General features: G+C 48.7%; 1 protein-coding gene across 2 annotated transcripts in view; it reads left to right on the forward strand.

Annotated features, from left to right (window-relative positions):
- Positions 1 to 1081: 1081 nt before the first annotated feature.
- Stum (stum, mechanosensory transduction mediator homolog) overlaps positions 1082 to 24407 on the forward strand; it is a 54576-nt gene continuing 31250 nt past the window's right edge. The window contains exon 1 of one of the 2 annotated variants that reach the window (XM_036202195.1): positions 1082 to 1487. In XM_036202195.1, coding sequence (XP_036058088.1) covers positions 1286 to 1487 — 202 coding nt within the window. In that variant the 5' untranslated portion in view covers positions 1082 to 1285. The remainder of the gene's footprint in view (positions 1488 to 24407) is intronic. The other variant, XM_036202194.1, reaches the window with a different exon arrangement.

Below are 24407 nucleotides of genomic sequence, written 5' to 3' on the forward strand. Positions count from 1 at the left end.
CACCCCAAAACTGGCCCCATAGGAGAGGGTCTCAGTCACAGCACCTTCGGCACCTTCCCACATCCCAGCCACTATATTTGTCACTGGCTCTATGGTGCTACCATTGTAATCTTGATAATCCTGCAGTTCACCTAGTACACTTTAAACCTATGTATCTATTTAGAAGTGTAGTCTCGCTCAGGCTGGTCTTGAACTTGATAGGAAGAGCACCTCCTGCCTCTACCTCGAAAGGGCTGGGATTGCAGACATGAAGCACCATGTCCAGTTAGAGAAGATTACTTTTCATCGATTTACTTATTTAAGGTGTAGATGAAGAGTCTTATTGGGAAGACCGAATTCTACACGAATCTGTTGACTTGGACGCTGCCAAGTCCTTTCATTTATTCCCACTGGTGCATTTTCAACACCAGGAGGCGCTGTGGTCGCAACTGGTTTTTAACCACCAGGTAGTCTGTCATAAACCGCCCAAATGGCCCGCAACACCGGTCAGGGCATGGCCCTCATTACCCACTCCCTCAAGAGTTCTCTGCGTGAATCTGTACGCGAGACAGCGTGTGTGTGTGTGTGTGTGTGTGTGTGTGCGCGCGCGCGCGCGTGTGCGCGCGAGGGAAGGGAACATCTCTTGTAGACATGCATGGGTTTATAAAGCTGCAAGCTACATCTCTCCCTGCCAGCCCTGTCATCATCTGTGATTTGAAACACGTTGCTTTTGCTCCGTGACTCGAAACGCAGAGTGAGCTGAAGACTTCCTAGATTTCAGGCTCCACGCGTCCCTGTCCCCCATCTCCCTAGCATTAAATGCACACACCAGAAGAGAGGCTGAACCTTGAGGTTTTTCCAACTGGATCAATCTAGTGCACGCCCAGCTCTCGGGGACCTTGAGTGAGGTTCTCAGTTCACTAGTGGTAGGAGGGTGAGCCTCGTCCATCCCTCCAGGTACCTGGACCACCAGCATCCTTGCGCTTTCCTCGCACTTTCTTCGCTCGCCTGGGTCTCCATTGCTGGTGAATGATGTAGGGGAGAGGTGTGGAGGGGGCGGGGGAAGGGGCCCGGAGGGGAGGGGCGAGGGAGCGCTGTCACCGAGTGTCACGCTGCCCCTCCCGCCCTCCACTCGGGGTGGGGGCGTGGAGCGCGGGAGGGCGGGCTTCTCCGCCCGCCTCGCTGCACCCGGAGCGCGCTGGCCTCCTGAACCGGGCGCGGAGCGCGCAGCCCAGAGCCGGCAGCCGGCTATTGCCTGCCCTCGTGTCCTGGGCGGCTGTCGGGTTCCTGGAGAGCGCGTCCAGCCATGGAGCCTTTGCACAAAGACGCCGAGACGGCGGCGGCGGCGGCGGCTGTGGCAGCGGCTGATCCCCGGGGGGCGTCGTCGTCCAGCGGGGTGGTCGTGCAGGTTCGCGAGAAGAAGGGCCCCTTGCGCGCCGCCATCCCCTACATGCCCTTCCCGGTGGCTGTCATCTGTCTCTTCCTCAACACTTTCGTGCCGGGCTTGGGTAAGAAGTGGGGGGGAGGGGGCGACCCGTGACCCTTGTAACCCCCGCGGCCCCTATGACCTGGGCTGCCTGCTGGGAAGTGAGCAGGGCAGGGGCCCGTGGGTGTGCCCACCGGCCTCAGGCTGTGCTCCCACCACTGGTCTTCTGGCAGGTGGCTGATGCCTGTGGAGTGGGCATCCTGAAGGAGAGGTGCCACGTTGGGGTCTCTGACCCGCAAGCGCAAGCAAAGTGGCCAGGTAGAGAAGAGCTATAAACCTGGAGGAGAATCTTGGAATCTCAGGCAGGGACCCGACGGCTCCCTGGCTCCAGGCTAGGCTACGGTGGAATCTTGATTCTTCTTCCCTATCAAGCGCGTCTCTACTTCAGGAAGAAAAGAGGCAGGACAGGAGGAACTCATGGCTGTGGTTGGGTTTGACCAAGCCCCAGGGAGTCTGAGCAGTCGATTGAGCTGGGGCGGGGGGTGGGGGAGGCACACAGGTTTAGGAGACATACTGTACCAGGTCATACTTTCATAGGGTGCGGAGCCTGTAGGGGTGACAGCTCTTTAGCCAGAGTCTTTTTTCCCCGGTACCTGCATTTTTGCCAGAACCCCCGCTGTACACTGAGGGAAGGCGGGGGGGATGATTTTATTATTTAGTTTACACACATGTGGGTTTGGACTGCATGTGGCCAGAAGTGAGTCTGTAAGAAAGCGGAGAACGCTCCCCAATAAGTCTGTTTCGGGCTCTGGCTGTCTGGACACACCCTAGCGGCATCGCTGTCCCAAAATAGTGCCTAAGGGTGAGTAGAGGTAGAGAACTAGAGCTTTCTGGATCTCTTCTCGCCAGACCCCAATCTCTGACTGCATGCCCCTCCTCCACCCCCCACTGCTTGCCACCAGTGGACCCTGCACACCGAGGAGACACCCTCAGCAGCGTGCCGGTCTGGCAAAGCAGGCATCCTATGCATTCTCCAGAGAGCCTACCTTTGCCAGCCAGCCAGTTGCCTGCGCATGGCTGCAAGTTCCCAAAAGCAGAGGTCAGCTAGAAGTGGCCTTTTGCTTCCCTCTGGCCTTTCTCACGGCCTTGCTCCTAGCAGGCTCAGCAGGGACCTCTTCTGTGGTGATTTTAAAGGCCACACCCACTCAACCGAACCTGTTGGTTTTGCCTCTATGATGCTTAAGTCTTTCTGTCCCCAAGGATGCTGTGGCCAGGAGTCCTGTCTGAGTAGAAAGTCAGAGTCTTTAGCCGGGCTTCTCCCTTGAAAGATGCTTTTCACCACTTTTGATGTCATCAGGCCAACTCTAAATGATACTGCTGCTGGTGGACAAGCTAGTGTTAATTTCCATCCATCAGAAACGTCCACTTACTGCAGTAAAGAGAAACCTCTTGCCCGTCTCTCTGACACACCAAGATCACAAGGCAAGGTGCATCTTGACAGAATCTTTTTCTAAGTGTTGAAATGAACATATCATAGGCTTTTGAGAAAACAGATGCTGTGGAATCAGGTGGGCAGGGCTGCACTGAGCTGCTGCTGGAGAGGAAACTGGTCCTCGGAGGTGGCAGGGTCCACCTGTTCATGGTGTACCAATGCACGTCCTTCTGGTATACTAAGCCCTACTGCTGCGATAGCATCCTTTCCACTCACCTCTAAAACCTTACGCCAGGGATCTAGCTTTCTCTCCTTCCCAGCTCCCTTTGTAAAGTCAGAATCTTGAGGGAGTTTTACACACAACACACACACACACACACACACACACACACACACACACACACACCTTTCTAAGAAACCTGGATAAAAAGAAATAAGCAAACTACAAAGAAATGGCAGGCCAGGGGCTGGGGATTTAGCTCAGTGGTAGAGCGCTCGCCTAGCAAGTGCAAGGCCCTGGGTTCGATCCTCAGCTCAAAAAAAAAAAAAAAAAAAAAAAAAAAAAAAAAAGAAAGAAATGGCAGGCGAAATGTGGTCCATAGACTTGAGTTTTCAGCAAGTTAACCCAGGTATTTTTTTTCATATTTGCCTCTGTTGCTGCTACATAGTTTTCTGGGTGTGCAGGCCTTGGGATCTAGCCACAAGGAATGGGAGATCTCAGGCCCTTCGTAGGTAGGGCTTCTGATCTGTAAGTTTGAGATTCATGGCTCTCTAGGAGACTGGATTAACAAAACGTGAGAGGTTAAAGCTGAAGACTTATTATTAAAAAACACTCTAGAAATGGTGGGTCCATCTCTCTCTCTCTCTCTCTCTCTCTCTCTCTCTCTCACACACACACACACACACACACACACACACACACACACACACACACACACACCTTTTTTCTTTTTCAGATAAGTTCTTGCCATGTATTCCTGGCTGTCATGGTACTTGCTAGGCAGCCCAGGTTGGCCACAAGCTCAAAGCAATCCTCCTGCCTCAGATTTCCATGTGCTGGAAATCATTACAGGCTTGCACACTGCTGCCCTCTGCTTTACCCTGTTTGTCTCATCTCTGGGTAGGGTAGCTGGTCCAGTGGCAGCTCTGCTGCTGGGTACTCCTCATCTTTCAGCTTCCCTCTGCACCTGCATGGTGTCCTGGACCCCAGACCTGGAAGGCATCCCCCACGCCCTGCCTTCCTGCTACCTCCACTGCCTTGGCTGGGGAGTGGTTTAGACGGTCTCAACTCCTGGAAGTCCTTCTCTTGGCTCAGGTCTACTTCTGCTAATCCTCCTGGCTTGTTCAAAGCTCCAGAGACAACTGAATACTCAGGCTTCTTCTACTCTTTGATGAAATGCAGCTTTTAATCCATCTACCCATTCATTGGGCCAACACAGACATCACCATATGTCAGGCACTGGGGATGTGAGGATGGATAAAGCAGCCAAGACCAAGGGCTGTGCTGGAGAATTCACATCAACTTTGAATTTGCTCAGTGTTGGGAGGGCAGCAGGAACAGAGAGTCTCAGCAGCAGTTCATTCTCCCTAGGGGTGGAGTGGGGCTGTAAGAGGATGCTTTCCAGAGAGGCAGTTGTAGGGAAACTCATCCTGTGGTCCCACACACCGCTCCCTATAGCACCCACTCTCTAGAAACTGCTCAGACCACTGACACAAAGGTTCTTCCTTTCTTCTGGAAATTCCTTTCTTACAAGTTCTTTCCTTTTTTTGCAACAAAGAGGGGAGCTGGCATTGGCTGAATGAAAACTACCCACCACCCCATGTTGCTGGTTACTCAGGCCCATCCATCCATGAGACCCACCCTGGAGGAGCCATATCCTTTAAATCCCCCAGACTCCTCTCCATCCATGCAATGGTGTTCCTTGGCTAATAAGGCCTATCCATAAGAGTGATGCTCCCTGCCTGGGTCAGGCATGGGGAGGAGAGATGATTTATAATCACTTCCCGTTGTCACCGTGAAAATGTTTATTTATTTTTGTGGTGTTGGGAATCAAATTCAGGGCTCTGCATGTGATAGACAAATACTCTACCACTGAGCTACACATCCAGGCTGAAAAACAATTCTTCCAGATGGTGATGTGATGGTGAGGAGAGACATCTTCATCCCAATCCAGATAAACTACTGATAAAGGCGATTGCCAAGTAGTGTGTGTGTGTGTGTGTGTGTGTGTGTGTGTGTGTGTGTGTGTATGAAAGTTAATTGTTGTGCCCTAAAATGGTCCGAAAACGTGTCTGTTAATGAAGGGTAGGTATCATTATGCTGCCATATATAAAAATTATTACCTGCTGTGATATTGGTGAGATATAACTGTTGATGACTCAGAGAGAAAGAGCAGGTAACATGAAAGCCTCGTCCACTGAGCATTGACTACTCCATCAGACCTTATGTTGGCCGTCAATCTACTGCTGACTGTCACATAAACATTTATCTCTCCCTTAACTCACTGCATATACTCTGACAGGGCAGAGGTCTTAGTTCAACAGGGATGCCTCAGGCGGGCTCAGCTTCTAGTTCTTCCCTTTAGACCAAGGATCAAACTGATAACCAATCAGCCCCTACCTTGCAGTGTCTTTTGTATTGATGACTTCCTGTTACTAGTTTGAGAATTTATGTGTTCATCTAAAGAAACCTCAAATCCCTCAAGAGTAGAAACTATTTAAAATTTTCTCCTTGAACTCAGAAGCTATAAGCGGACACATATTGACATATTGGGATAGACATTAAGAGCACCTGGCCTGGCACCTTTTTAAAATACATACATGAAAGGGAGTTACTTGAAAAGGCTTCTTCAGCAGAGTAAAGGAGTATCTGTAAGAAGACCATGAGCTCCAGGAAATAGCAGATCTTACTAAGACAGGAGAAGGGAGCCCATTTCTCCCTTGGGCACTGGGCTAGTGCTAAGCATGGCTAAAAATCTGTTAAGATCACAGTTGGTTTTAATGATGAGGAAGCTGGCTGCTGGACAGCTGAAGAAGAAAGAGAGCATCAGAAGAAGGCAGCTAAGGCAGAGAGAAGGCAAGGGAGGGCAGCATGCTGAGGCTGAAGAATGAGAAAAGACTGGAGGGCCAGAGAAGAGACACCACAGAAGTTTCAGAGAGTTGTAAAGTCTTCAGGGCCAAAGGTCTCAGGCCCTGAGCCAAGAGCTGACACTGGCAGGTGTAAAAGGCTAAATAACCCAACTTCCTAGGTCCAAAACAGTAACAAAACAATAATACTGTTATCTATACAATATACAAGGCCTATACAAGGGCTGCAACACTTGTGGGCTAAGGATCTTGGTGCTGGAGGCCTGAACGAAAACTCTAATGCAAAGATGCTATCTGTCGTTGCCTGCTGCTAAACACTGAGTGGGAGATAAAAGCTGCCAGTGGCCAGGGTTCAAGAACTTCTTGCCTACTCATGGCTCCTACCTGGGTAGAGCAAAAATACCATCCTGCTGACTGGCAATGCTACTCAGGCCAGCCAGGAAAAGCAGCCGAGCGACAAGCTTGCTCAGCAGCCTAGAAGTCAGCCAGTCTTCATTAGTGTAGGAGAGGCGGAGGGCCCCATTAAAGAGGTCTCTGAGGGTGACATGAAACCAGGGCATTGCACACAGTAGAGAGTATTACTGGGGAAAGCACAAGAAATTAAGATCCTAATGGGGAAAAAGAAGGCAAACAAGAAAAACTGAAGTCAATTAGTGGGCTCAGCTTGGTGGCTTATACCTTCAATCCCTGTGCTTAGGAGGCTGGAGCAGGAGAATTCCAAATTGAAGGCTGAGCCATGTTAGCAAATAAGAGTCTGCATAAAAACAGGAAGGAAGGAAGGAAGGAAGGAAGGAAGAAAAAAGAGAACTACACCCAGTAAATAAAAAGACCATTCAAAAGCATTAAGATCCAAGTGTGAAACAGCCCAGTTAGATCAGAAGTCATCAGACTTCAAAGCCAGAGGAGGAAGATTTCAAATAATGGCTGGGGAAGAATTTTGAGGCCATTATCTCGGGATGTGTCACACAAGGAATGTTTCTCCTATCAACAAGAAAAAAGTAAAGGCAGTCAGAAACTCCATGTTAACAAACACAGTTTCATGAATGGCATATATGAGCCTAAACAGGAGGCCATTTAAAGTGTGGCCCAATTGTGAGTAATGTAAGTGATAGAATGTACAAAAGCATCTTTGAAGTCTGTGTGGTGTGCGTCCTTGGTGCTGTGGTACAGGATATGGGCTCTTTGGCTCTGCAGTGGGAGGTTTTGTGTTTTGTTTTTGTTTTGTGTGTCTGTGTGTGTGTGTGTGTGTGTGTGTGTGTGTGTGTGTATGTGTGTTTTGCTTAGTTAAAATGATGTAAATGCTGCCTTATGGGATTCATCTTCTAAAATCAACAAAACACTGCAGACCACTAGAGAATCGCCACAGAGGAACGTGTAAAGACTTGCCACCTTTACAATATTAAATGAAAACCAGCCTAGAGAAGGCAGACAACACAAGAGGAAGTAAGTGGGAAGGTGAGGGACTAAACCGTTGTTCCCAAATCTTCCTTATCCTTCAGAAAAGAAGGATGCACACTCTCCCCTGACGCTGTAAGGCTTATCCGCCTCTCGTGGAGGAGGGTACTTCCTCCTCTGTCCTTTGACTTCAGGCCTGGCACATGATGGACGAACTGTTCATGCTGAACAGATCCTGTAAGAGGTGCTTGGAGGTTCTGCCCTCTCTCTGAATCCTGGCACATTGGAAGCAGGGTATGACATGCCACGTGAGACCTGAGTTGGAATTGTTAAGATTTTGGTGTTGGTTTTCATTGCTGTTGTCCTGGAGTATGCACCAAAACAGACTCATGGGGAGAGGTGTTAGTACCCTAATTAGATAAGGTGGGGAGTGAAGAGATGCTCCTTATAGTTGATAGGTTAGTAGAGGGTACCAGGGTGACCAATAGGTCAACTGTGTGAGTAGCGTATTGGGATAATGGGACAATGGGGGCATGATGGATGAAGTCAGAACAAGAGTAAAGGGAGATGATGGACCAAGCTGATTTTGATATTTCATAGCAGAAAGTCAACAAAGTCAATGGCATCCAAAGGTGATAAATCAGGAAGCAGCAATGCAACATGCTCTCTGAAGATTGGGAGAATGAAGAATTGGCGCCATTTTGTTTCCTGTCCAGTGGTTCATCCCAGCAGCATATATACATGCAGAAATTGTGTCTCTTCTTTCAAAGACAGTCTCTCTCTCTCTCTCTCTCTCTCTCTCTCTCTCTCTCTCTCTCTCTCTCCAAGCCAGAGTTTCTTTACGTATCTCTGGATGTCCTGGAACTTGCTCTGTAGACCAGGCTGTCCTGGAACCCTGGAACTCACAGAGATCTTCCTGCCCCTGCTTTTAAGTGCTGGGATTAAAGGCATGTACCACTACCTAGCTCTAAAGCCAGCCTCTCTTGAGCATGCGTCTGCCTCTGGCCATTTTACAGTTCTGTCCTCTCTTTTGTAACAAAGCTCTCTCTGGAAGTGTCCTTGTCTGTGATCTCCAGCATGTTTCCCCTCTTTCTAAAGTCTTTACCTCTGCCACGCACCTAACTTGCACTTGTCAGGGTCACCATTCTCCCCCAGGCTGCTAAATTCAGGGGCAGTCCCTGTCCCTCCTTGCGCTGGACTCCTTGAAACGTTTCTTCCTTTGGCTTCCTGTTCCTTATCCCCCATGCCTTCCTTTCCTTCGCTGCTCTCAGCAACTTCTAGACGTGGGAGTTCCCCAGGGCCTCGATCTTGACTTTGATCTCCTCTCTTCTGCCTACTCTTGCTGCCTCGGCTTTAAATCTCAGCTTCATGAGGATGACTCCCAAGCTCAGATGTTTGGCTCTGTCCCCGCCTCAAACTGCAGAGCCTTACATCCACCCCAGCACCTCCCTCCCAAAGCACAGGGTATCCCAGACCCGACCTTTCCAGAAGCAAATGCCAGCTTCCCCCCAAGCCTGCCTTTCTCTTACCTCTCTTCCGCTCAGTGAAAGTCTCTGGCTGGAAACCAGACTCACCCTTGACTCGTCCTCGCTCACACACATCCCTGAGAAATACTCTTTTCTCTGTTGTCAAATTCCACTCAGGCCCTGACAGCTTCTCGCCACTCTCTAGCCTACCTCTACCTTTCTTCAAATTATTGTGACAGCTCTGTGTGTATGTGTGAGTGTGTACAGTTTGTGTTTATGTGCACACACATTTATGTGCATGATGTGGGGATGCTGTGTGTGTGTCTGTACAATCTATGTTTGTGTACACATGTATGTGTGTATGATGTGGGGGTGCTATGTGTATTGTGTATACAATCTGTGTGTGTGTGTGTGTGTGTGTATGACATGGGAGTGCTCTGTGTATAAAGTCTGAGTTTATGTGCATAAACATGTGTATGGCACAGGGTGCACATGCCACAACATGTGTATGGAAATTAGAGAACCACTCAGGCATCCGTCCTCACCTTCCACCTTATTTAAAACAAGGTCTCTGTTGTTTTTTCTGCTGCACACACCAGGCAGAGTGGGCCCTGAGCTTCTGAACTCTCCTGTCTCCACCTCTCACCTCCCCACAGGAATCCTGGGTTACAGACCTCATGCAAACTCCCACTGTGCTCTTGGCTTTTACATGAATTCTGGGGATTCAAACTCTTGTACAGCAAGTGTTTTTATCCTCCGAACCATCTCTCTGGCCTGTTGGATTTTGAGGTAGGGCCTCCCTCTGCAGTCCAGGCAGGCTTCCTGAGTCACAACACTCATCTTCGATCAGTCCCTTCCTTTTGTGTGTCTTGCCTGCGTGTGTGTCCATGCCCCTGGCATGCAGTGCCTGTGCAGCCAGAAGAGGGCGGTAGAGCACCTGGGGCTGCAGTTACAGATGGTTTTGAACCACCAAGTGGGTGCTGAGAATCAAACCTGGGCCCTCCAGAAGAGCAGCGGGTGCTCTTAACCACGGAGCCGTCTCTCCTGTTCTGTGATGGCTTCACTGTCTGCCCTTTACAGGTGTCTCTTGCAGTCTGTTCTCAACATGTCAGCTAGCTCAATCTTTTCAAAATGTGACCAAGTTAGATCATTTCACTTTTGTTTTAAACTCTCAAAAGCAAACAAGAACAAAACAACAACAAAACTAAACCAAACCCCCTCAAATAGCTCCCACAGCACTCAGTAAAATCTCATGTCTTGTTATGACTCATACAATCCTAGGATGGAATTTTTCAGTGGGACATTATAAAGGTCATATGGGAATTTCATAAATTTTATAAGTCTTCAACAATTTCTGGTACCTAAATTACAAAAAGTAAAAAAAGATACAGGGAAAATTAATCTAACAATATATTTCACTACACACACACACACACACACACACACACACACACACATATATATATACACACATACATACACACACATATATCTCCAAGGTATTATCATTTCAATATATAACCAACACTAAATTATCAATGAGACTTTGGTGTTTCTTTTGGTGTGTCATGAGTTTCCAAAACCTGACAAAATCCAGCATGTGCTTTACACCTGCAGAATTTTAAGTGATTATGTAAGCTACGCTCATGTTTCTTCTGAGCTATGACTTGGGAACTAGCTACAGCCAGGAGCAGACACTGTCGGAGGAGGGGGCCTTTCAGGGATGAGGAGGCCAGCTGCTGAGCAGAGGAGATGATTTGTGACTGCCTTTTGACAGACCTGTGCTGCACACCTACTGTGTGACCTCTCTGCTTAGGAGCTAGAGTACAAAGACACAGCAGATAGGTCCCAGCACGCAGGAGCTGACGGTCTCCCCAAGAAGGAAGGCCAGTAGATACAGAATGAGGTGTGTGCTTTCTTGAGGGTGGCTGTAGCCTTTCTGACATAGTCAGCTGCAGTGAGGGGATGCTTTTCCTGGGAAACTTGAGGACTTGGAAAATGAGCATCAGAGAGCCTGACCTGGCTGCCTGCGTCTGGGATTCTAGTCCTTGGGAGGCAGAGACACAGGATCACGAATTTAAGACCAGCCTGGGCTGCATAGTGAGACTCCATCTCAAGGAAACAGAGCAAAAGAAAACAAGACAAAGTAAAGAAGGAAAGAGAAAAGGAGGGAAATGGAAAGATGCAACAAGTTCAGTGGAATGACAGGAGAGCGCTGAACAAGATGCTCCCTGATCTCTGTTAGACTCACTTTGCTGCAAAGCATCATGGGCGGTGTGTGAACCAGAAGGCTTCAGACCTGAGTGTGGTCCCTCATGTGGCTCCTGGGAGACCTGTGAGCAGCTCACTTAGCCTCTCCTGAGCTGGTCTTCCTGCCTGGCCTCCCCACAGGTCATTATGCTTTGTTAACCAAAAATACTCAATGGGTGGAAATGTCATCATCCGTGAGTGTGCCGGCATGTCTTCCGTTCCCAAGGTCACTGAAGGGATCATCCTCAGGCTGACACCAGAACTGGAGGACATAGTGTGTAACTGACAATTGTACCTGCCCAGCATGGTCCTCCCATGAGTCCTGTGGAGCCAAGACCTGGCAGTTCCCTCTGGGTATTCGTGCTAGCCACCACAATAACAGTGTGTCTGGGACAACCAGCTTACAAGGAGAAAAGCTTGATTTCACTTCACAGTCTTGAAGTTTTCATAACCACACTTTGGGACTGTGGTGAAGCGGCTCATCATGGCAGGAACCTGTGGTGGAGGTAAGCTCTCACCTGGAGAGAAAAAGAAGGGATCCTGTCCTCTCCGAGGGCATGCTCTCAGTGATGTAAGATCCCCTCACTAGGCTAAAGGTTCATAGTGCTTGGAATAGGGTCACAGTGAGAGCTTTCAACACTTGGGCCTTTAGAGCAAGATCTAAAGTATAACAGCACCTGACCAGACTGCCCACATCCAATATGCCAGGGAAGAGGAAAAGCATAGGGACTCTAAGATCTATTCAACACACCAAGAAGAAGGCATCTGTGTGGCATGCTCCGTGTTCAAGGAGTGTGTCCTGAGGCTAACTTCAGAATTTGTCAAAAGGCCATGGAAACAGTAAAATAGTGAATGAGGGTGTGTGTGTGGGGGGGAGCATACATGTACACACACACAGACACACACAGATACACACACACAGAAACACACACACTCAGACACACACAGACACACACACACAGACAGACACACACACACACACACACACACACACACACACACACACACACACACACACCCCTCTGAGACTTTGCCTATGGCTATTTTGCTATGGACACTGGAAGTTCCTGTTTGTGTTTGAGACTTCCAGTCTTCTGAGACCAGTTTGCTGATACATCCTTGAGGCATGCATGGTGGTGGCGACTTAGCGTCCTGAAGCTTCAGTTGGGGTTAGGCCGGGTAGTAGTTGGATCTTCAGCATGGGAACATCCCTACGAGAACCGAATGCTGGTGTCACCTGGCCTGGACAGAGGGCTTTTTCTCAAATGGGATGGGAACAATCTTTTCCTAATTAGAGGCTGAATATAAGGGTTAATTATACATTGTTTTTTATGAAAAATCATGTTACACAGAAGAAGCAATTCTTCTTTAAAAGACTAAAAAGACACAAGAGCAAGGTGATCCTTGATCATGAATGGGTGGGAGCCATAACTAGAGAGGTCCTTGATCATGAATGGGTGGGAGCCATGACCAGAGAGGTCCTTGATCATGAATGGGTGGGGGCCATGACCAGAGAGATCCTTGAACATGAATGGGTGGGGGCCATGACCAGAGAGGTCCTTGAACATGAATGGGTGGGTGCCATGACCAGAGAGATCCTTGAACATGAATGGGTGGGAGCCATGACCAGAGTGGGTCCTTGAACATGAATGGGTGGGTGCCATGACCAGAGAGATCCTTGAACATGAATGGGTGGGTGCCATGACCAGAGAGATCCTTGAACATGAATGGGTGGGTGCCATGACCAGAGAGATCCTTGAACATGAATGGGTGGGGGCTATGGCCAGGGTCCTCTATTTCTTTCTTTCTTTCTTTCTTTCTTTCTTTCTTTCTTTCTTTCTTTCTTTCTTTATTTATTTATTTATTTATTTATTTATTTATTTATTATTTTTTATGTGCATTGGCATTTTGCCTTCATGTATGTCTGTGTGAGGGTGTCAGATCTTGGAGTCAGAGACAGCTGTGAGCTGCCATGTGGGTGCTGGGATTTGAACCTGGGTCCTCTGGGAGAGCAGCCGGTGCTCTTAACCACTGAGCCATCTCTCCAGCTCCCAGGGTCCTCTATTGAGCTGAGCATTCCATCAGCTTTGTTGATTGAGAAGTTTGACCCTGAAGCAAAGATGAGTTTGGTCTGAGTGGAGAACATTCCTGAAACTCGCACAGACAAAACAGCCCAACTTCTCTAGGATGATGGAACTAGAGGGCCTTCTAACCCCTTCCATTACAGAGGAGGAAAGGGGCCTCCTTTCTCCCCAGTGCTCATCCCATTTCCCCATCCATCACCGTAGCCTCATGCTTTTCCTTCTTGGTCACTAAATATGTGTTAAATTAAGGGAATGTGGGAGGAGAAGCACTGTGGACAGCCATACAGCCATTGGACGGACAGAGGATGGCAAGCCAGAGCAGCCAGCTCCCTCCTCTCACACCTCTATGTCTCAATTCATTATATTCCGCTGTAGTTGCTATAGTTGGTGTATCAACATAGGTGCTTTTATCCATGACTACACAATGCCATGCACGTCTGCTGTTGAAAGTTTGGAAGCTTTGTCCAAGTGCCCTGGTATCAGAGCAATGGGTAAGGGCCCTACGTCTTGTTGTCTCAGAGCCAGGCAAGGACACAAATGAAGTCACCTTAGCACCACAGTTTAGAGGTGAAGGGCTATTTGTCTGGAAGGCTGCTGGCATGTTTTCTTTTTAAAAGAAGCATGTTCCCAAGTGGGACCTCTTCTCAATGGGGCAGAATGACACCGTGCCATGGGCACACATTGAACACACATTGAACATGATGAGTGACTGTCTTTCTCTGACCCTGCTCTTGGCACTGGTCAGGTGGATGACATTGTCATGCAGAGACACCATGAGGCCAAGCTGTGTGAGGGAGGACCAACCACAGCTCAGGACTTCCCAGGTCTCCTTGCAGTGTGTCTGTGGCACTCCCTTACTATTGTAGACTTGCTGTGTTGCAGGTTAAGTATATGTCTGCCCATGTCTTAGTTCTGGCCATTATACCTCCCACCCTGAAGTCCTCAGTCACTCCCCATCATTCACTGAACTAAGTTTACAGTCCATGTTGGATCTCAAAGGTCTAGTGAGCCGTAGTTGTGTTTTCTGCCTCTGCCTCACTGTCCAGCCCTTGCATAGCCTCCAAGTCCCACCTCAGACAACCTCCTCTGAAAGATAACATCACCACTCCAGGGAGGTCGGCTCTTCTTTCCTCCAACGGATCAATCCACTCAAGCCATTCTCTGCCTCAAGCTCTGGTTCTTTTGTGACCATCTTAATTCTCTCCTGTGAAATCATATCCTGGAGGGTAGAACTGTGCCCCACCCATCTTCTTCCTCCTGTGGCACTTTCTGCTCTTCCAAGGGGTGACTGTTGCATGAATCCTAATTGGTCTTATAATAAAAAACTGGAGCCAGGTCAGGGTGAAAGCTGAAAGGTCAGAGAAGCAGAGCAAGCCACAACCACCACCTCTTACCCCACCAACTCCTCAGCCTGAAAGAGAGTGAGTTTCCATCTCCTCCTGCTTTATATTCCTTTCTCTGCCCAGCCACATCACTTCCGGTCTCAACCTTCCTAGTGCCGGGATGAAAGGTCTGTGATCCCAAGTGCTGTAATTAAAGGTGTGTGCCACCACTGTGGCTAATTCTGTGGCTGGCTCTGTCCTCTGATCTTCAGGCAAGTTTTATTTCTTAGATTACAAACAATGTATCACCACAGGTGTTTGTTGGAGTGGAGATACATTTACATTCTGACTGTATAGTTGGTGGAGTAGGCCTGCTATAGTTTGGAATGAGTGCCCCTTGAAGGTCAGAGGCTCGGTCCCCAACTTGTGATAGTTTTAGGAGGCCATGGAACCTGTAAGAAGTGGGACTTAGTGGAAGGAAGTTAGGTCACTGGGGCATGCCCTTGAAGGAGATGTTGGGATCCCAACCACTTCCTGTCTCTTTGTTTCCTGGCTGCCAAGGGGTAAGCAGCTTTCATTCACCCCAGACTCCCACCACTATGTGTTAACTCACCTGCCTCAGGCCTAAGAGCGCAGACAGAGCCAAACAACCATGAGCAGAAGCCTCTGAAACTGTGAGTGAAGATAAGCCTTCCCTCCTTTCATTTTCCCTGGTAGTTTGCTGCGTAGTGGAAGGCTGACAAAAACAGCATCCTTACTCTTTGATTCTAGGATGCCCTTATCCAGGGCACACAAGTTTCCACCCACTTCTCAGTCTCCCTGAGTTAGAGGCAGGTAGGTTGGCATTCTCAAGGCTCTGAGTAGGAGAAGTATGTGTATCTCTGATGAGCCTTTGGAGTCTTGACTATCAAAATAGGAATATAGAGCTAAGGTCCACGTGACTTGATCTGTGGGGGGCTCACTGGAAGATCACTCACTAGCCATCATCAATCCTCTCCTTTGAAGTTGTGTTTCTAACTACTGATATGTGTTTAGGAAGTGAAGGAGTTGATCAATCCTTTTACTACTACGACGACTACTACTACTATTATATGTGTGTGTGTATTTCAACTGAATATGAATCTGTGTGTCACGTTGAATGCCTGGTACTTGTGGAAGTCAGAAGAGGATGTTGGGTCTCCCAAAAATGGAGTTACAGATTATTGTGAGCTGCCATGTGGGTGCTGGGACTAATACCTGGGTCCTCTAGAAGAGCAACAAGTGTTCTTAACCACTGAATCATCTTTCCAGCCCTGAGCTGATCAATATTAATAAAGACTGGAGAAACAGAGGTTGGGGAATGGTTCCAAGCTTGTGGGAAATGGGGACTGACCACTAACAACTGTGGTGGTAATGAAACATCTCTGGTATTCTGAAAATGATAGTGGTGATGGTTGCCTAACCCTGTGAGTATACTAAAAGCTGCTAAATTATTAAACAGATCCGTTTTATAATATGTGAAAGATAACTAAAGCCGCCAAGGTTAATGTCACCCTAAAGAGGCATATCGACATCCTGTACCTCCTGATGTGAGTTCCTGAGGAATATGAGTTTTGAGTAACTAAATATATTCATGAGAAAACATCAGACAAACTCAAATTGAATCATGAAAGTTGTCTTAGTTAGGGTTTCTATTGCTGTGAAGAGACACCATGACCATGGCAACTCTTACAAAGGAAAACATCTAATTGTTGTGGCTGGCTTACAGTTCAGAGGTTCAGTCCATTATCATCATGGTGGGACATGGCAGCATGCAGGCAGATGTGGTGCTGGAGAAGGAGCTGAGAGTCCTACATCTTGTAGGCAATAGGAAGTGGTATGTCTCAGTGGGAATGGCTTCAGCATATATGAGACCTCAAAGCCCACCTCCACAGTGACATACTTTCTCCAACAAGACCACACCTACTCCAACAAGGCCACACCTCCCATTAGTGCCCACTCCCTTCGGGGGCCATTTTTTTTCAAACCACCACAAAAGTACTTAGGCAGTTTAAAGACATTAGCCAGGTAAGATGGCACACACGTGTAATCCCAGCACTCAGGAGGCAGATAGGAAGACTGCAAGTTTGAGGCTATCCTGGTCTACACAGTGATAAGCAACTGTGGCCTTGGACCAGATCCTGAAGAAGAAAAAGGTACCAACATGGACACTGAGACAGCTGACAAAACAGGGCCATGGCTGTAGACTTGATAAGATAGTCTATTAATATTTAGCATCCTAAGTTTTATAATTGTGCTATAAATATTTGAAAGAATATCTCTGTTCTCGGGAAACTCATGCCAGTGTATGAAGGCATACCATGAAATCAGCAGCCTATTCACAAGTGGTTTAAAAAAAAGGATGGACTGGGAATGTAGCTTAGTTGGTAAAGTTTTTGCCTAGCTGACTCCCATCCCTGGGAATGATCCTCAGCACCACCTAAAACCTAAAACCATTGTGGTAGCAAGTATGCGTGATGCCAGCACTCAGAAGGCAGAGGCAAGAGGTACAGGGGTTCAAGTGAACATCCTCAGCTCTCGAGAAAGGAAGGAAGGAAGAGAGGGAGGGAGGGAGGGAGGAAAAGGACAAAGGAAGAAGAGAAAACTATCAGGCAAACAGAAATATTAGATATTGGTAAGCTGATAGAATTAGACTGGGGTTCTCTGAGAAATCCTTGATTTTTTTTGCCAGTTTAAAAGTATTTTAAAATAAAAAAATTAAAAAGTTACATAGCTAAAGGCCAGAGATAGCCAAGTGGTTCAGACAGAAATTGTACCTAAATCTCAAATACTGTCCCTAAGGTAGTCATGCCTTCTTAGCTTTCTTGTGGTAGCATTTACCTGCGTTTCCTGGGGTGCCTACCATTAAAACTCCAAGGGCATAAGAAGTGTATTGCCACTGTTTGGAAGTCTGAGGTGCCCCTCGGCCCATCAGCAATGGCTTGTCACTCTGGCAAGTTTCCCCATCGTGCAAAGGCAGTGCACAAGGCCAGATTCCCCTTGGTGGCCTGACAGGTCCTTTGGGACCAATCAAGAATCTGAATGCTTCAGCCAGAACTGGACCGGATGTCAGAAGCACAACATTGTTAGGATGTCTTTCTTTTCTTGGTTATTCTCCATCTCATTTGGAGTTCAGGAATCATTCATGAGTCTCAGAGAAACCAACTCAAACCAGTAGTCACTGCCCATGCCAGACCGAGAGAGGCAGTGTGGGTTAGCGCACAAGAGGAACTGGTTCAGGAATCATCATATGGCCTGACTCAGAAGAGAAAGAGTAAACATGACCATCTTAGGACTAAACTGCTAGGCTTCTGGACTCTTCTACAGAAAGGGTGGTGGCCTCGTGCCCCAAGCTCAGAGATTTGGCTTCTGTGGTCCTGGGTCTGCTGCCCACAGCTAGATTGAGTCTCATGGGTCCTAACAGGCTTATAGAGCTTGGAGATCGATGTGGGCTGGAGGGTAAGAGGACACAGCGGAGTCATGGGTTTGTCGTGTATTGATACTGAATTGCTCAGGCTGATGGCTGGCTGGGCCACTGTATGCTTTATTTTTCCTGTGGTTCTCTAGAACACCGCGGTGGGTTCTGCTCAGGCCCGAGAACAGGCTCAGGATGGAGGTCTTCCGGGGAAGTAGACCCAGGGAGGGGAGGGGTGGATGGTGTGTCTCCCCAGGATTGTTCTGGTGCCTCGTTTCAGTTCTTAGGGGGCTTTTGGGGACTGCCCCCCCCTGCGAAGGGCAATGCTCTGAAGATGGTAGTAGAGTGAGGACCCAGTCTGCATTGAAACCAGGAACCCACTCTTCCCAGTGTCTGGGCTGCTTGCAGCTCAAACGCGGGGTATTCTGATGTAGCATGTGGATTAGCCTGGTCTTTTTGCACCTTCTCTGTGTCTCCTCCAGCATGTGGCCCAGGGCAGAGCCCCAAATAGAATTCCATCCATTCCTGGTGACTTGTTGAGCTGGGCAATGTGCTTCTGGGGCTGAGGCCTGCATTCTCGGGAGACTTCCTGTTCCAACTCTGTAATAAGTGTACTCTTGCTGTGATGATGCCCACTGCTTCTGCCTGGCCCTGCTTTGTACCCATTTGGGGTAGGGCGGGTTATTAGTCCTGCTTTCTTGTCTGTGATGAGATAGTTAAGGAAATAAAATCAGGCCTAGGGGTGCCTAGCTCTGTGCTAGTCCTGTGGGAGCCCAGCTCCCTGTCTCAGCCTCTCTCATGCTTTCAGCTTCGGAATGCCTGAGAAGTTCTAACCCTGCTGGGGAATGGGCTCCCACTGTCTTCTCTGCCCCCTCGTCTGTTTCTACCCTCTTATGATCTGCTCTGCACCTGAAGGCTGTCCTTGGACGCCTGCATCGACACTCCCTGGTCCTGTGCCTTCCGAGGAAGGTTCTGGCAAGGTGGAGGAGATGAGGGGAGAGGTTGGGGCTCCTCTGTTCCCTCTGGCTACCAGGCTATGGCCATGGCTTCCAGCCTTCAGCTCCTCTCTCCAACCCAGCCTTCTGGCCTAGGTATGCAAGCTTTTGCTTTCTGTTCCAAGCTTCTCTGATTTAGAGGTTGCATTTCAAGTTCAAGTGCCCCAACTGGACCATGGAACCCTGAGCTGCCAGCCCTGGCTCACACTGCACTCCCTCTCCCTCTGCTTTTCATGAAGAAGTTGGTTTCTACTTTCCTCCTCCTGGACGCTGTGGCAACAGCCGGCTCCAGAGCCTGAGCATCCTGCTGTCTGAAAAGCGTGGGTGTCCGGCTTCCAGATGGCTCTTGGCTCAGGAGATGCCATGATCCCAGGTGGGCTGGCAAGAGACTACTCTGGGAGGGACGGCAGGCAGCTTTAGAGGGTGCAGCATAGGACTCCCCAACCTGCCTCCTCCCCAGGCAGTCCTGGATCCTGGATCCTGGCCTTCAGAGCTCGGTGCCACCTGCTCTTGACTCGAGCGTTTCCAGCAACAAGACTCAGGTTCTACTTGATCCCCAGGGGAATGCCAGTCCTTTCCTTTGCCCGGAGCCCTCGTTTTGGAAGATGCAACATCTGCCAAGCCTGTGGTGGTGCTGATGCTGCACAGCTGTTGCTCTTCGGTTTTCCAGTGGCAAGAGAGGCTGAAGGAAGCGAATCCTCACTCCAAACAGTGTACTTCCCACTTTGAGGACCCATCATTTTGCTTGTTTACCCTGCTTCTGGTTCCCCTCCTGTGGTGCTGGAGACCCTGTATAGAAGGAAACCATCCATTGCAAGGTTTGATTTTCTTCCCTGCACTCACAGAAAAAGCCTCCAGTGTTTGCACTGTTCTAGCTTGCAGGGATCCCTTGTTATGAGCCAAGTCATCACAACACGCCTATTGTGCTTTAAATCTTACAAAAGACACCAAAAATTAGTGCATCTTCTATTTAAAAGCACCCCTCTTTCCTAGCCACATCAATTGCATACTTAAAAAGCAAAGAGGTTCTGACTGGGTTCCTATGAATCTGGCTTTTTTCCCTTCCCGTGTGAGTTGTGTGCAGACTTCTGAGTGAACAGGTTTTATAATAGAGATTCAGCCAGGCTAAATCACAGTGGCGGAGGCTTATGCAACTGCTAAAAACCTATGAGCTAAAAATGGAATAGTCTTGCAGAGTAGGGAAGGTAATAATATCAGTGATGTGGAAATAGAAAGTTAGGAATGAGTATTTCAGCAACTTGAGTCTCTTTGCCACATTTCTTCGGCGCCGGAAAGAGTTTGGTGTCATTTTCCAGAATAAATTCAAAGAGCGACCTCTTATTAGAGAAGCCAAACTTTGCTTTCATGGAGTTAGCCCTCTGCTCCTAATTAATCTGGAGTCAAGAGCCCTTTCTGCTGACTCTTTGCCAAGAAACACATTGTGTGTTTTGTTCAAATCCCTGCCTTCGTTAATGCCCATAAAGGAACAGATTTTAGATTTTTTTTTATAAGTGGGTTTTTGTTAATTTGCTATTTTAAAAATACTTGTGAGACCTTTACTGTTGCCATGGTGATATGATTTCCATAAACATGATTTTTGTGGGGAGTTTTGCACATTGAAGGATGAGGTTGATATGCTGTGTTGGGGGAAGTAGGTGGTGAATTTGGCAGCTACCTCGGGACTGTTTCCCTCAAATGCTGCAAATACATTCCAAGAACCATGCCACAGCCGGGTCCTGGGTCTCCATAAACACCACTGGCACCTTCAGGACATAGCCAGGTTAGAAAAGCAGGATGAAAGGTCACAGGCTCTTTGCTGGCTGCTTAACCTGTCCAGGTCAGAAGGACCCAAGGCCTTCCCCCAAACCACTAGGCATCAAAAGCCTTTGGGGACTAGATAGCCTGGACCCACCCCAGGAGTGAGGGCTCCTTTTCTCTTTAACCGTACTTTCCCGAACTTCCACAGAGTGTATTGTACTGCTGAGGTGCAAAGACTTGCGAACGTCAATGAGGGTAAACTGAGCGGCTAAACAAGAAAGCATCGACTAAGAAGTAGTTTCTTACCTGGAATGCCAAGGGTTAAGGGAAGTTTGTCCCAAGAGGTAGATGGTCTCAGTGAAGCAGGTACTCAGAAGTTGTGCTAAAAAGCACCAACCCCTCGCTTGTGCCCAACATAATGGAAAGCGGAGTAGAAGCCTGGCCCCCCTGCCTTCATTTATCATGTCTCCCTGACTCTGGTTCAGACTCCCGCTTGACCGTCGTAGACATGGTGATCCCTCCAAGTGTGCCTGGCTACCTAACTGGTCGCTTTGGATTCCAGGAAGAGCAAAGCTTCCTGGGACAGGCCCCCACCCCGAACCAGCGTGTTACCTACAGCGAGGAGGCTGTACCCCCAGAGCACCAGCATTCATCTCCTGAGAGGACTGCCCTGGGGGCTTGTGCTGGAAGGACAGCGGCAGGACCACACTTGGCCAGGACTGCTTAATCATGCACGCACCTTCTCGCTGTCTCTCTTCTCAGTGTGTCCACCTTGGACTAAATCTCCTCTCTCTGGCTTTATTTATTTATTTTATTTTGGTTTGTTTGTTTATTGGTTTGATGTTCATGTCTTTCATTGGCATACTGGGATTGGGTGGCCAAGCCCAGCCTGTTGGGGCTGCCAGAACGGAGGCTTTTGCTCTTGGAATGCCAGCTATGGCACTAAGTGGTATCATCGTCTGTCAGTAGTGCCAACCATCAGTGAAGACTCGCAGAGGAACTGTGTCCCTGGGGTGGACTATACAGAGAGGTGGAGGGAAGGGTAGGGCAAATGAGGAAGAACTGGAAAGGCCATAGGAACTGTAAGTGGCTGTATGGGGCCTCAGGCCCTACCAGGACTCCCAAGAGAACGGGTCAGGATTTGACTCAGCGCTGCCTGATTGAGCACCTGGGCATAGCCAAGGGGTTTGAATCATACAGAAGTATGACTCATAAGGAGTTATGAATTACTAGAAAGCCTTTGTGTTGGCTGCTATTATTTATGTAGTGCCAGAAACACAAAGAGGGCCACCCAGAAGAGGAGGTACTCCATATTGTTTCTGGCCAAACATAAGGTGGTGTGTGAGCCAGATGTGTGCAGGTGTGAGCATAGACTGTCGTTGTTCTGTGTGTGCTTAGGACAAGCATGTGTTGGGAAGTTTGTATACGTTAGAAAGATGCATCGCTTCAGTCCGTGATACATAGTCTCACCTTTCACACCTGTAACTCTCCCCTGTACAAATGGTCCAGGCAGCTGGCAGCTGCTGGTGACGTGTGATTTGCTGAGTGTTTTGTTTTTCATAAGAATGATGAATGAGAGGTGTTGGGTAGGATTTTGTGCCTCCATAACAGTAGTGAGGTCAGGACAGGGCTTATGTCTGGGTTGCTCTGGACTGTGGGTCACACTCTAAGCTCAGGGAGAGATGGCTTCCTCTCCTGCTTACCCACCTGTCCATCTGTCAGCTCTAGCAACGACTCGTTGAGGGCCTGCCAGGGCTGCTTAGAGGACTTCCCAGGCATTTTGAATGTGCTCTAAAATAGCCCAGAGTAGTTTGGCAGGGACAGCTGCAGGAGCGTGGCTCACCACCACCCCGTCCAGGGTGGAAGTGGGAACCGGTACATCGCCTGCCACGCAGCCCCAGACTCTACCCACAACACATTTAATTGAAAACGTTTTAAAGCATCCAGAGCTGGCAGCTTGGCAGGGACTGGTGGGTGGCCAGGAGAGAGGAGCCTGCTGAATGAGGAAAGCATCGCCCATGCACAGGGACTTGCTGCCTGTTACCCCCTCCGATGACCACTGTTGGGGCTGAGCTGTGGGCAGGAGCCTGGACTTTAAGGTACAAAATGCCTTGGGAAAGAAAGCCAGCTGGTTCATTCTCTGAGAAGCAAGAAGCAGAAACAAAGCCATCCAACTGCTGCCCAGAGGAGCGTCTGCTAGGGGGCAGGCATCCTTAGCAGGCTCCCCAGTGAGGGCATAGTTGATGGCCATCAGTCAGAGGCCCAGCTCACTGAAGCAGGGTCTGTCACGTGTGAAAAATTACGTGTGTCCTTCCCCAACCCCATGATCTTTTTCTGGATACTTTCTTTTTAGTTGAAAGAGAGTCCACTGGCTTGTACTCTACCACGTGATAGCTGTACGAGCTTGGTCAAGTGACCTACCTCTTTTGCATTTGAGTTTCTTTTCCTTTTAAAGTTTTTCTATTTTAGTAATCTTTCCTGCCTCCAGGTTACAAAGTTTGCCTCCTGAGTCTTCTGGAAGTTTGATAATTTTTAGGCTTTACACTGTTTCTACGTGTGCCTCAGTTGCTTGATCTGTAAAATGGGGACAATAGTTCCTATTTCTTCAGACTCTCTTAAAGAGAGCTAGTCGAGTTATTACATATACAGTCCTGGAATACATAGTACTTTGCACACAGTGGAGATTAAGTGTGATTATTGCCCAATGAAACGTCACTGTGGTAAAGTCACCTCAGCCTCTCTGGTCTAGCTCCACAGGTCCTAATGTTGTGTGACTCAGTAGGACCACTAGACCATGGGCTGGTCCAGTGGAGGAGAGATTCTCATTCAGACTGTGTCTCTGAGCTTGGTGCCTTGCCTGGCCTGAAACACATGCTTAGTTAATTTGGAGGAATAGAGCTGATACCTAATCCTATACTGCTGACCCCTGACCTCAGACTCCCTTGGGAAGTCTGACAAAGAGTCTGATGTAGCCAGAGCAGGAGTGGAGTGAGCTGTGGTCTGCACAGTTTAGAAAGCACTTCTGGGGGGCCTCAGTGCAAGGTGACCCCGAAGCCTGGACTTAGAGAAAGGAAGTCCCACAGTAACTGCTTCCGACAGCAGCTTGCCTTTGTATCTCCTGTTTATGTCTGTGGTCAGGAACGCATGGGTGAGTGGGAACCCCAAGCCCTTGCGCCTGTTACGGTCAACCCAGAAAATCCCAGTCATCAGGGGCAGGGGCACCGGGGATGTAAGTGCATGTGGTTTAACTCAAACTGACCATGGAACTGCTTGGCAAGGAGTAGTGAGGTCGGGCATCTTAGAAATGCAAGAAGCTGCTGGCACAACAGAGCCACGGCTCAACTGGTCCTTCAGAGAGTCTGCCCCAGTAAGATGGTGCTAGAGCTCCAGGCTGGGCTGGCCCACACTACTCTCTCCTCCTCTGTGAATGTCCTCCTTCCCTAGTCCCTGCTTGAGGTTTGCGGTGACTGTGGCTGCTACGGATCTTCTTCTCTACCCCAAGCCATTGCGCCATGCTCTGAAAGTGGTTCCTCTGAGTAAATGGAGCATTCATTGGATTTTCCTTGAGGTTCAAAATGTGGCCTTTGGCAAGTAACTGTTCACATAAACTAATCAGGGCCCAAGAAAAGACACCGTGGAGTTGAGTGAGGAGGAATGTGCTTTTCTAGAGCAGTGTTTAAAGATACAGCTGGGATTTGTTTCTTAGCAACAGGGCTCATCCAAAGCACACTGGCAGTGTCAGAACACCCGGCAATGCTCGATGCCCGCAAGCACCGTGTA

This window comes from Onychomys torridus, chromosome 11, assembly GCF_903995425.1.
Source record: "Onychomys torridus chromosome 11, mOncTor1.1, whole genome shotgun sequence".
Lineage (NCBI taxonomy): Eukaryota > Metazoa > Chordata > Mammalia > Rodentia > Cricetidae > Onychomys > Onychomys torridus.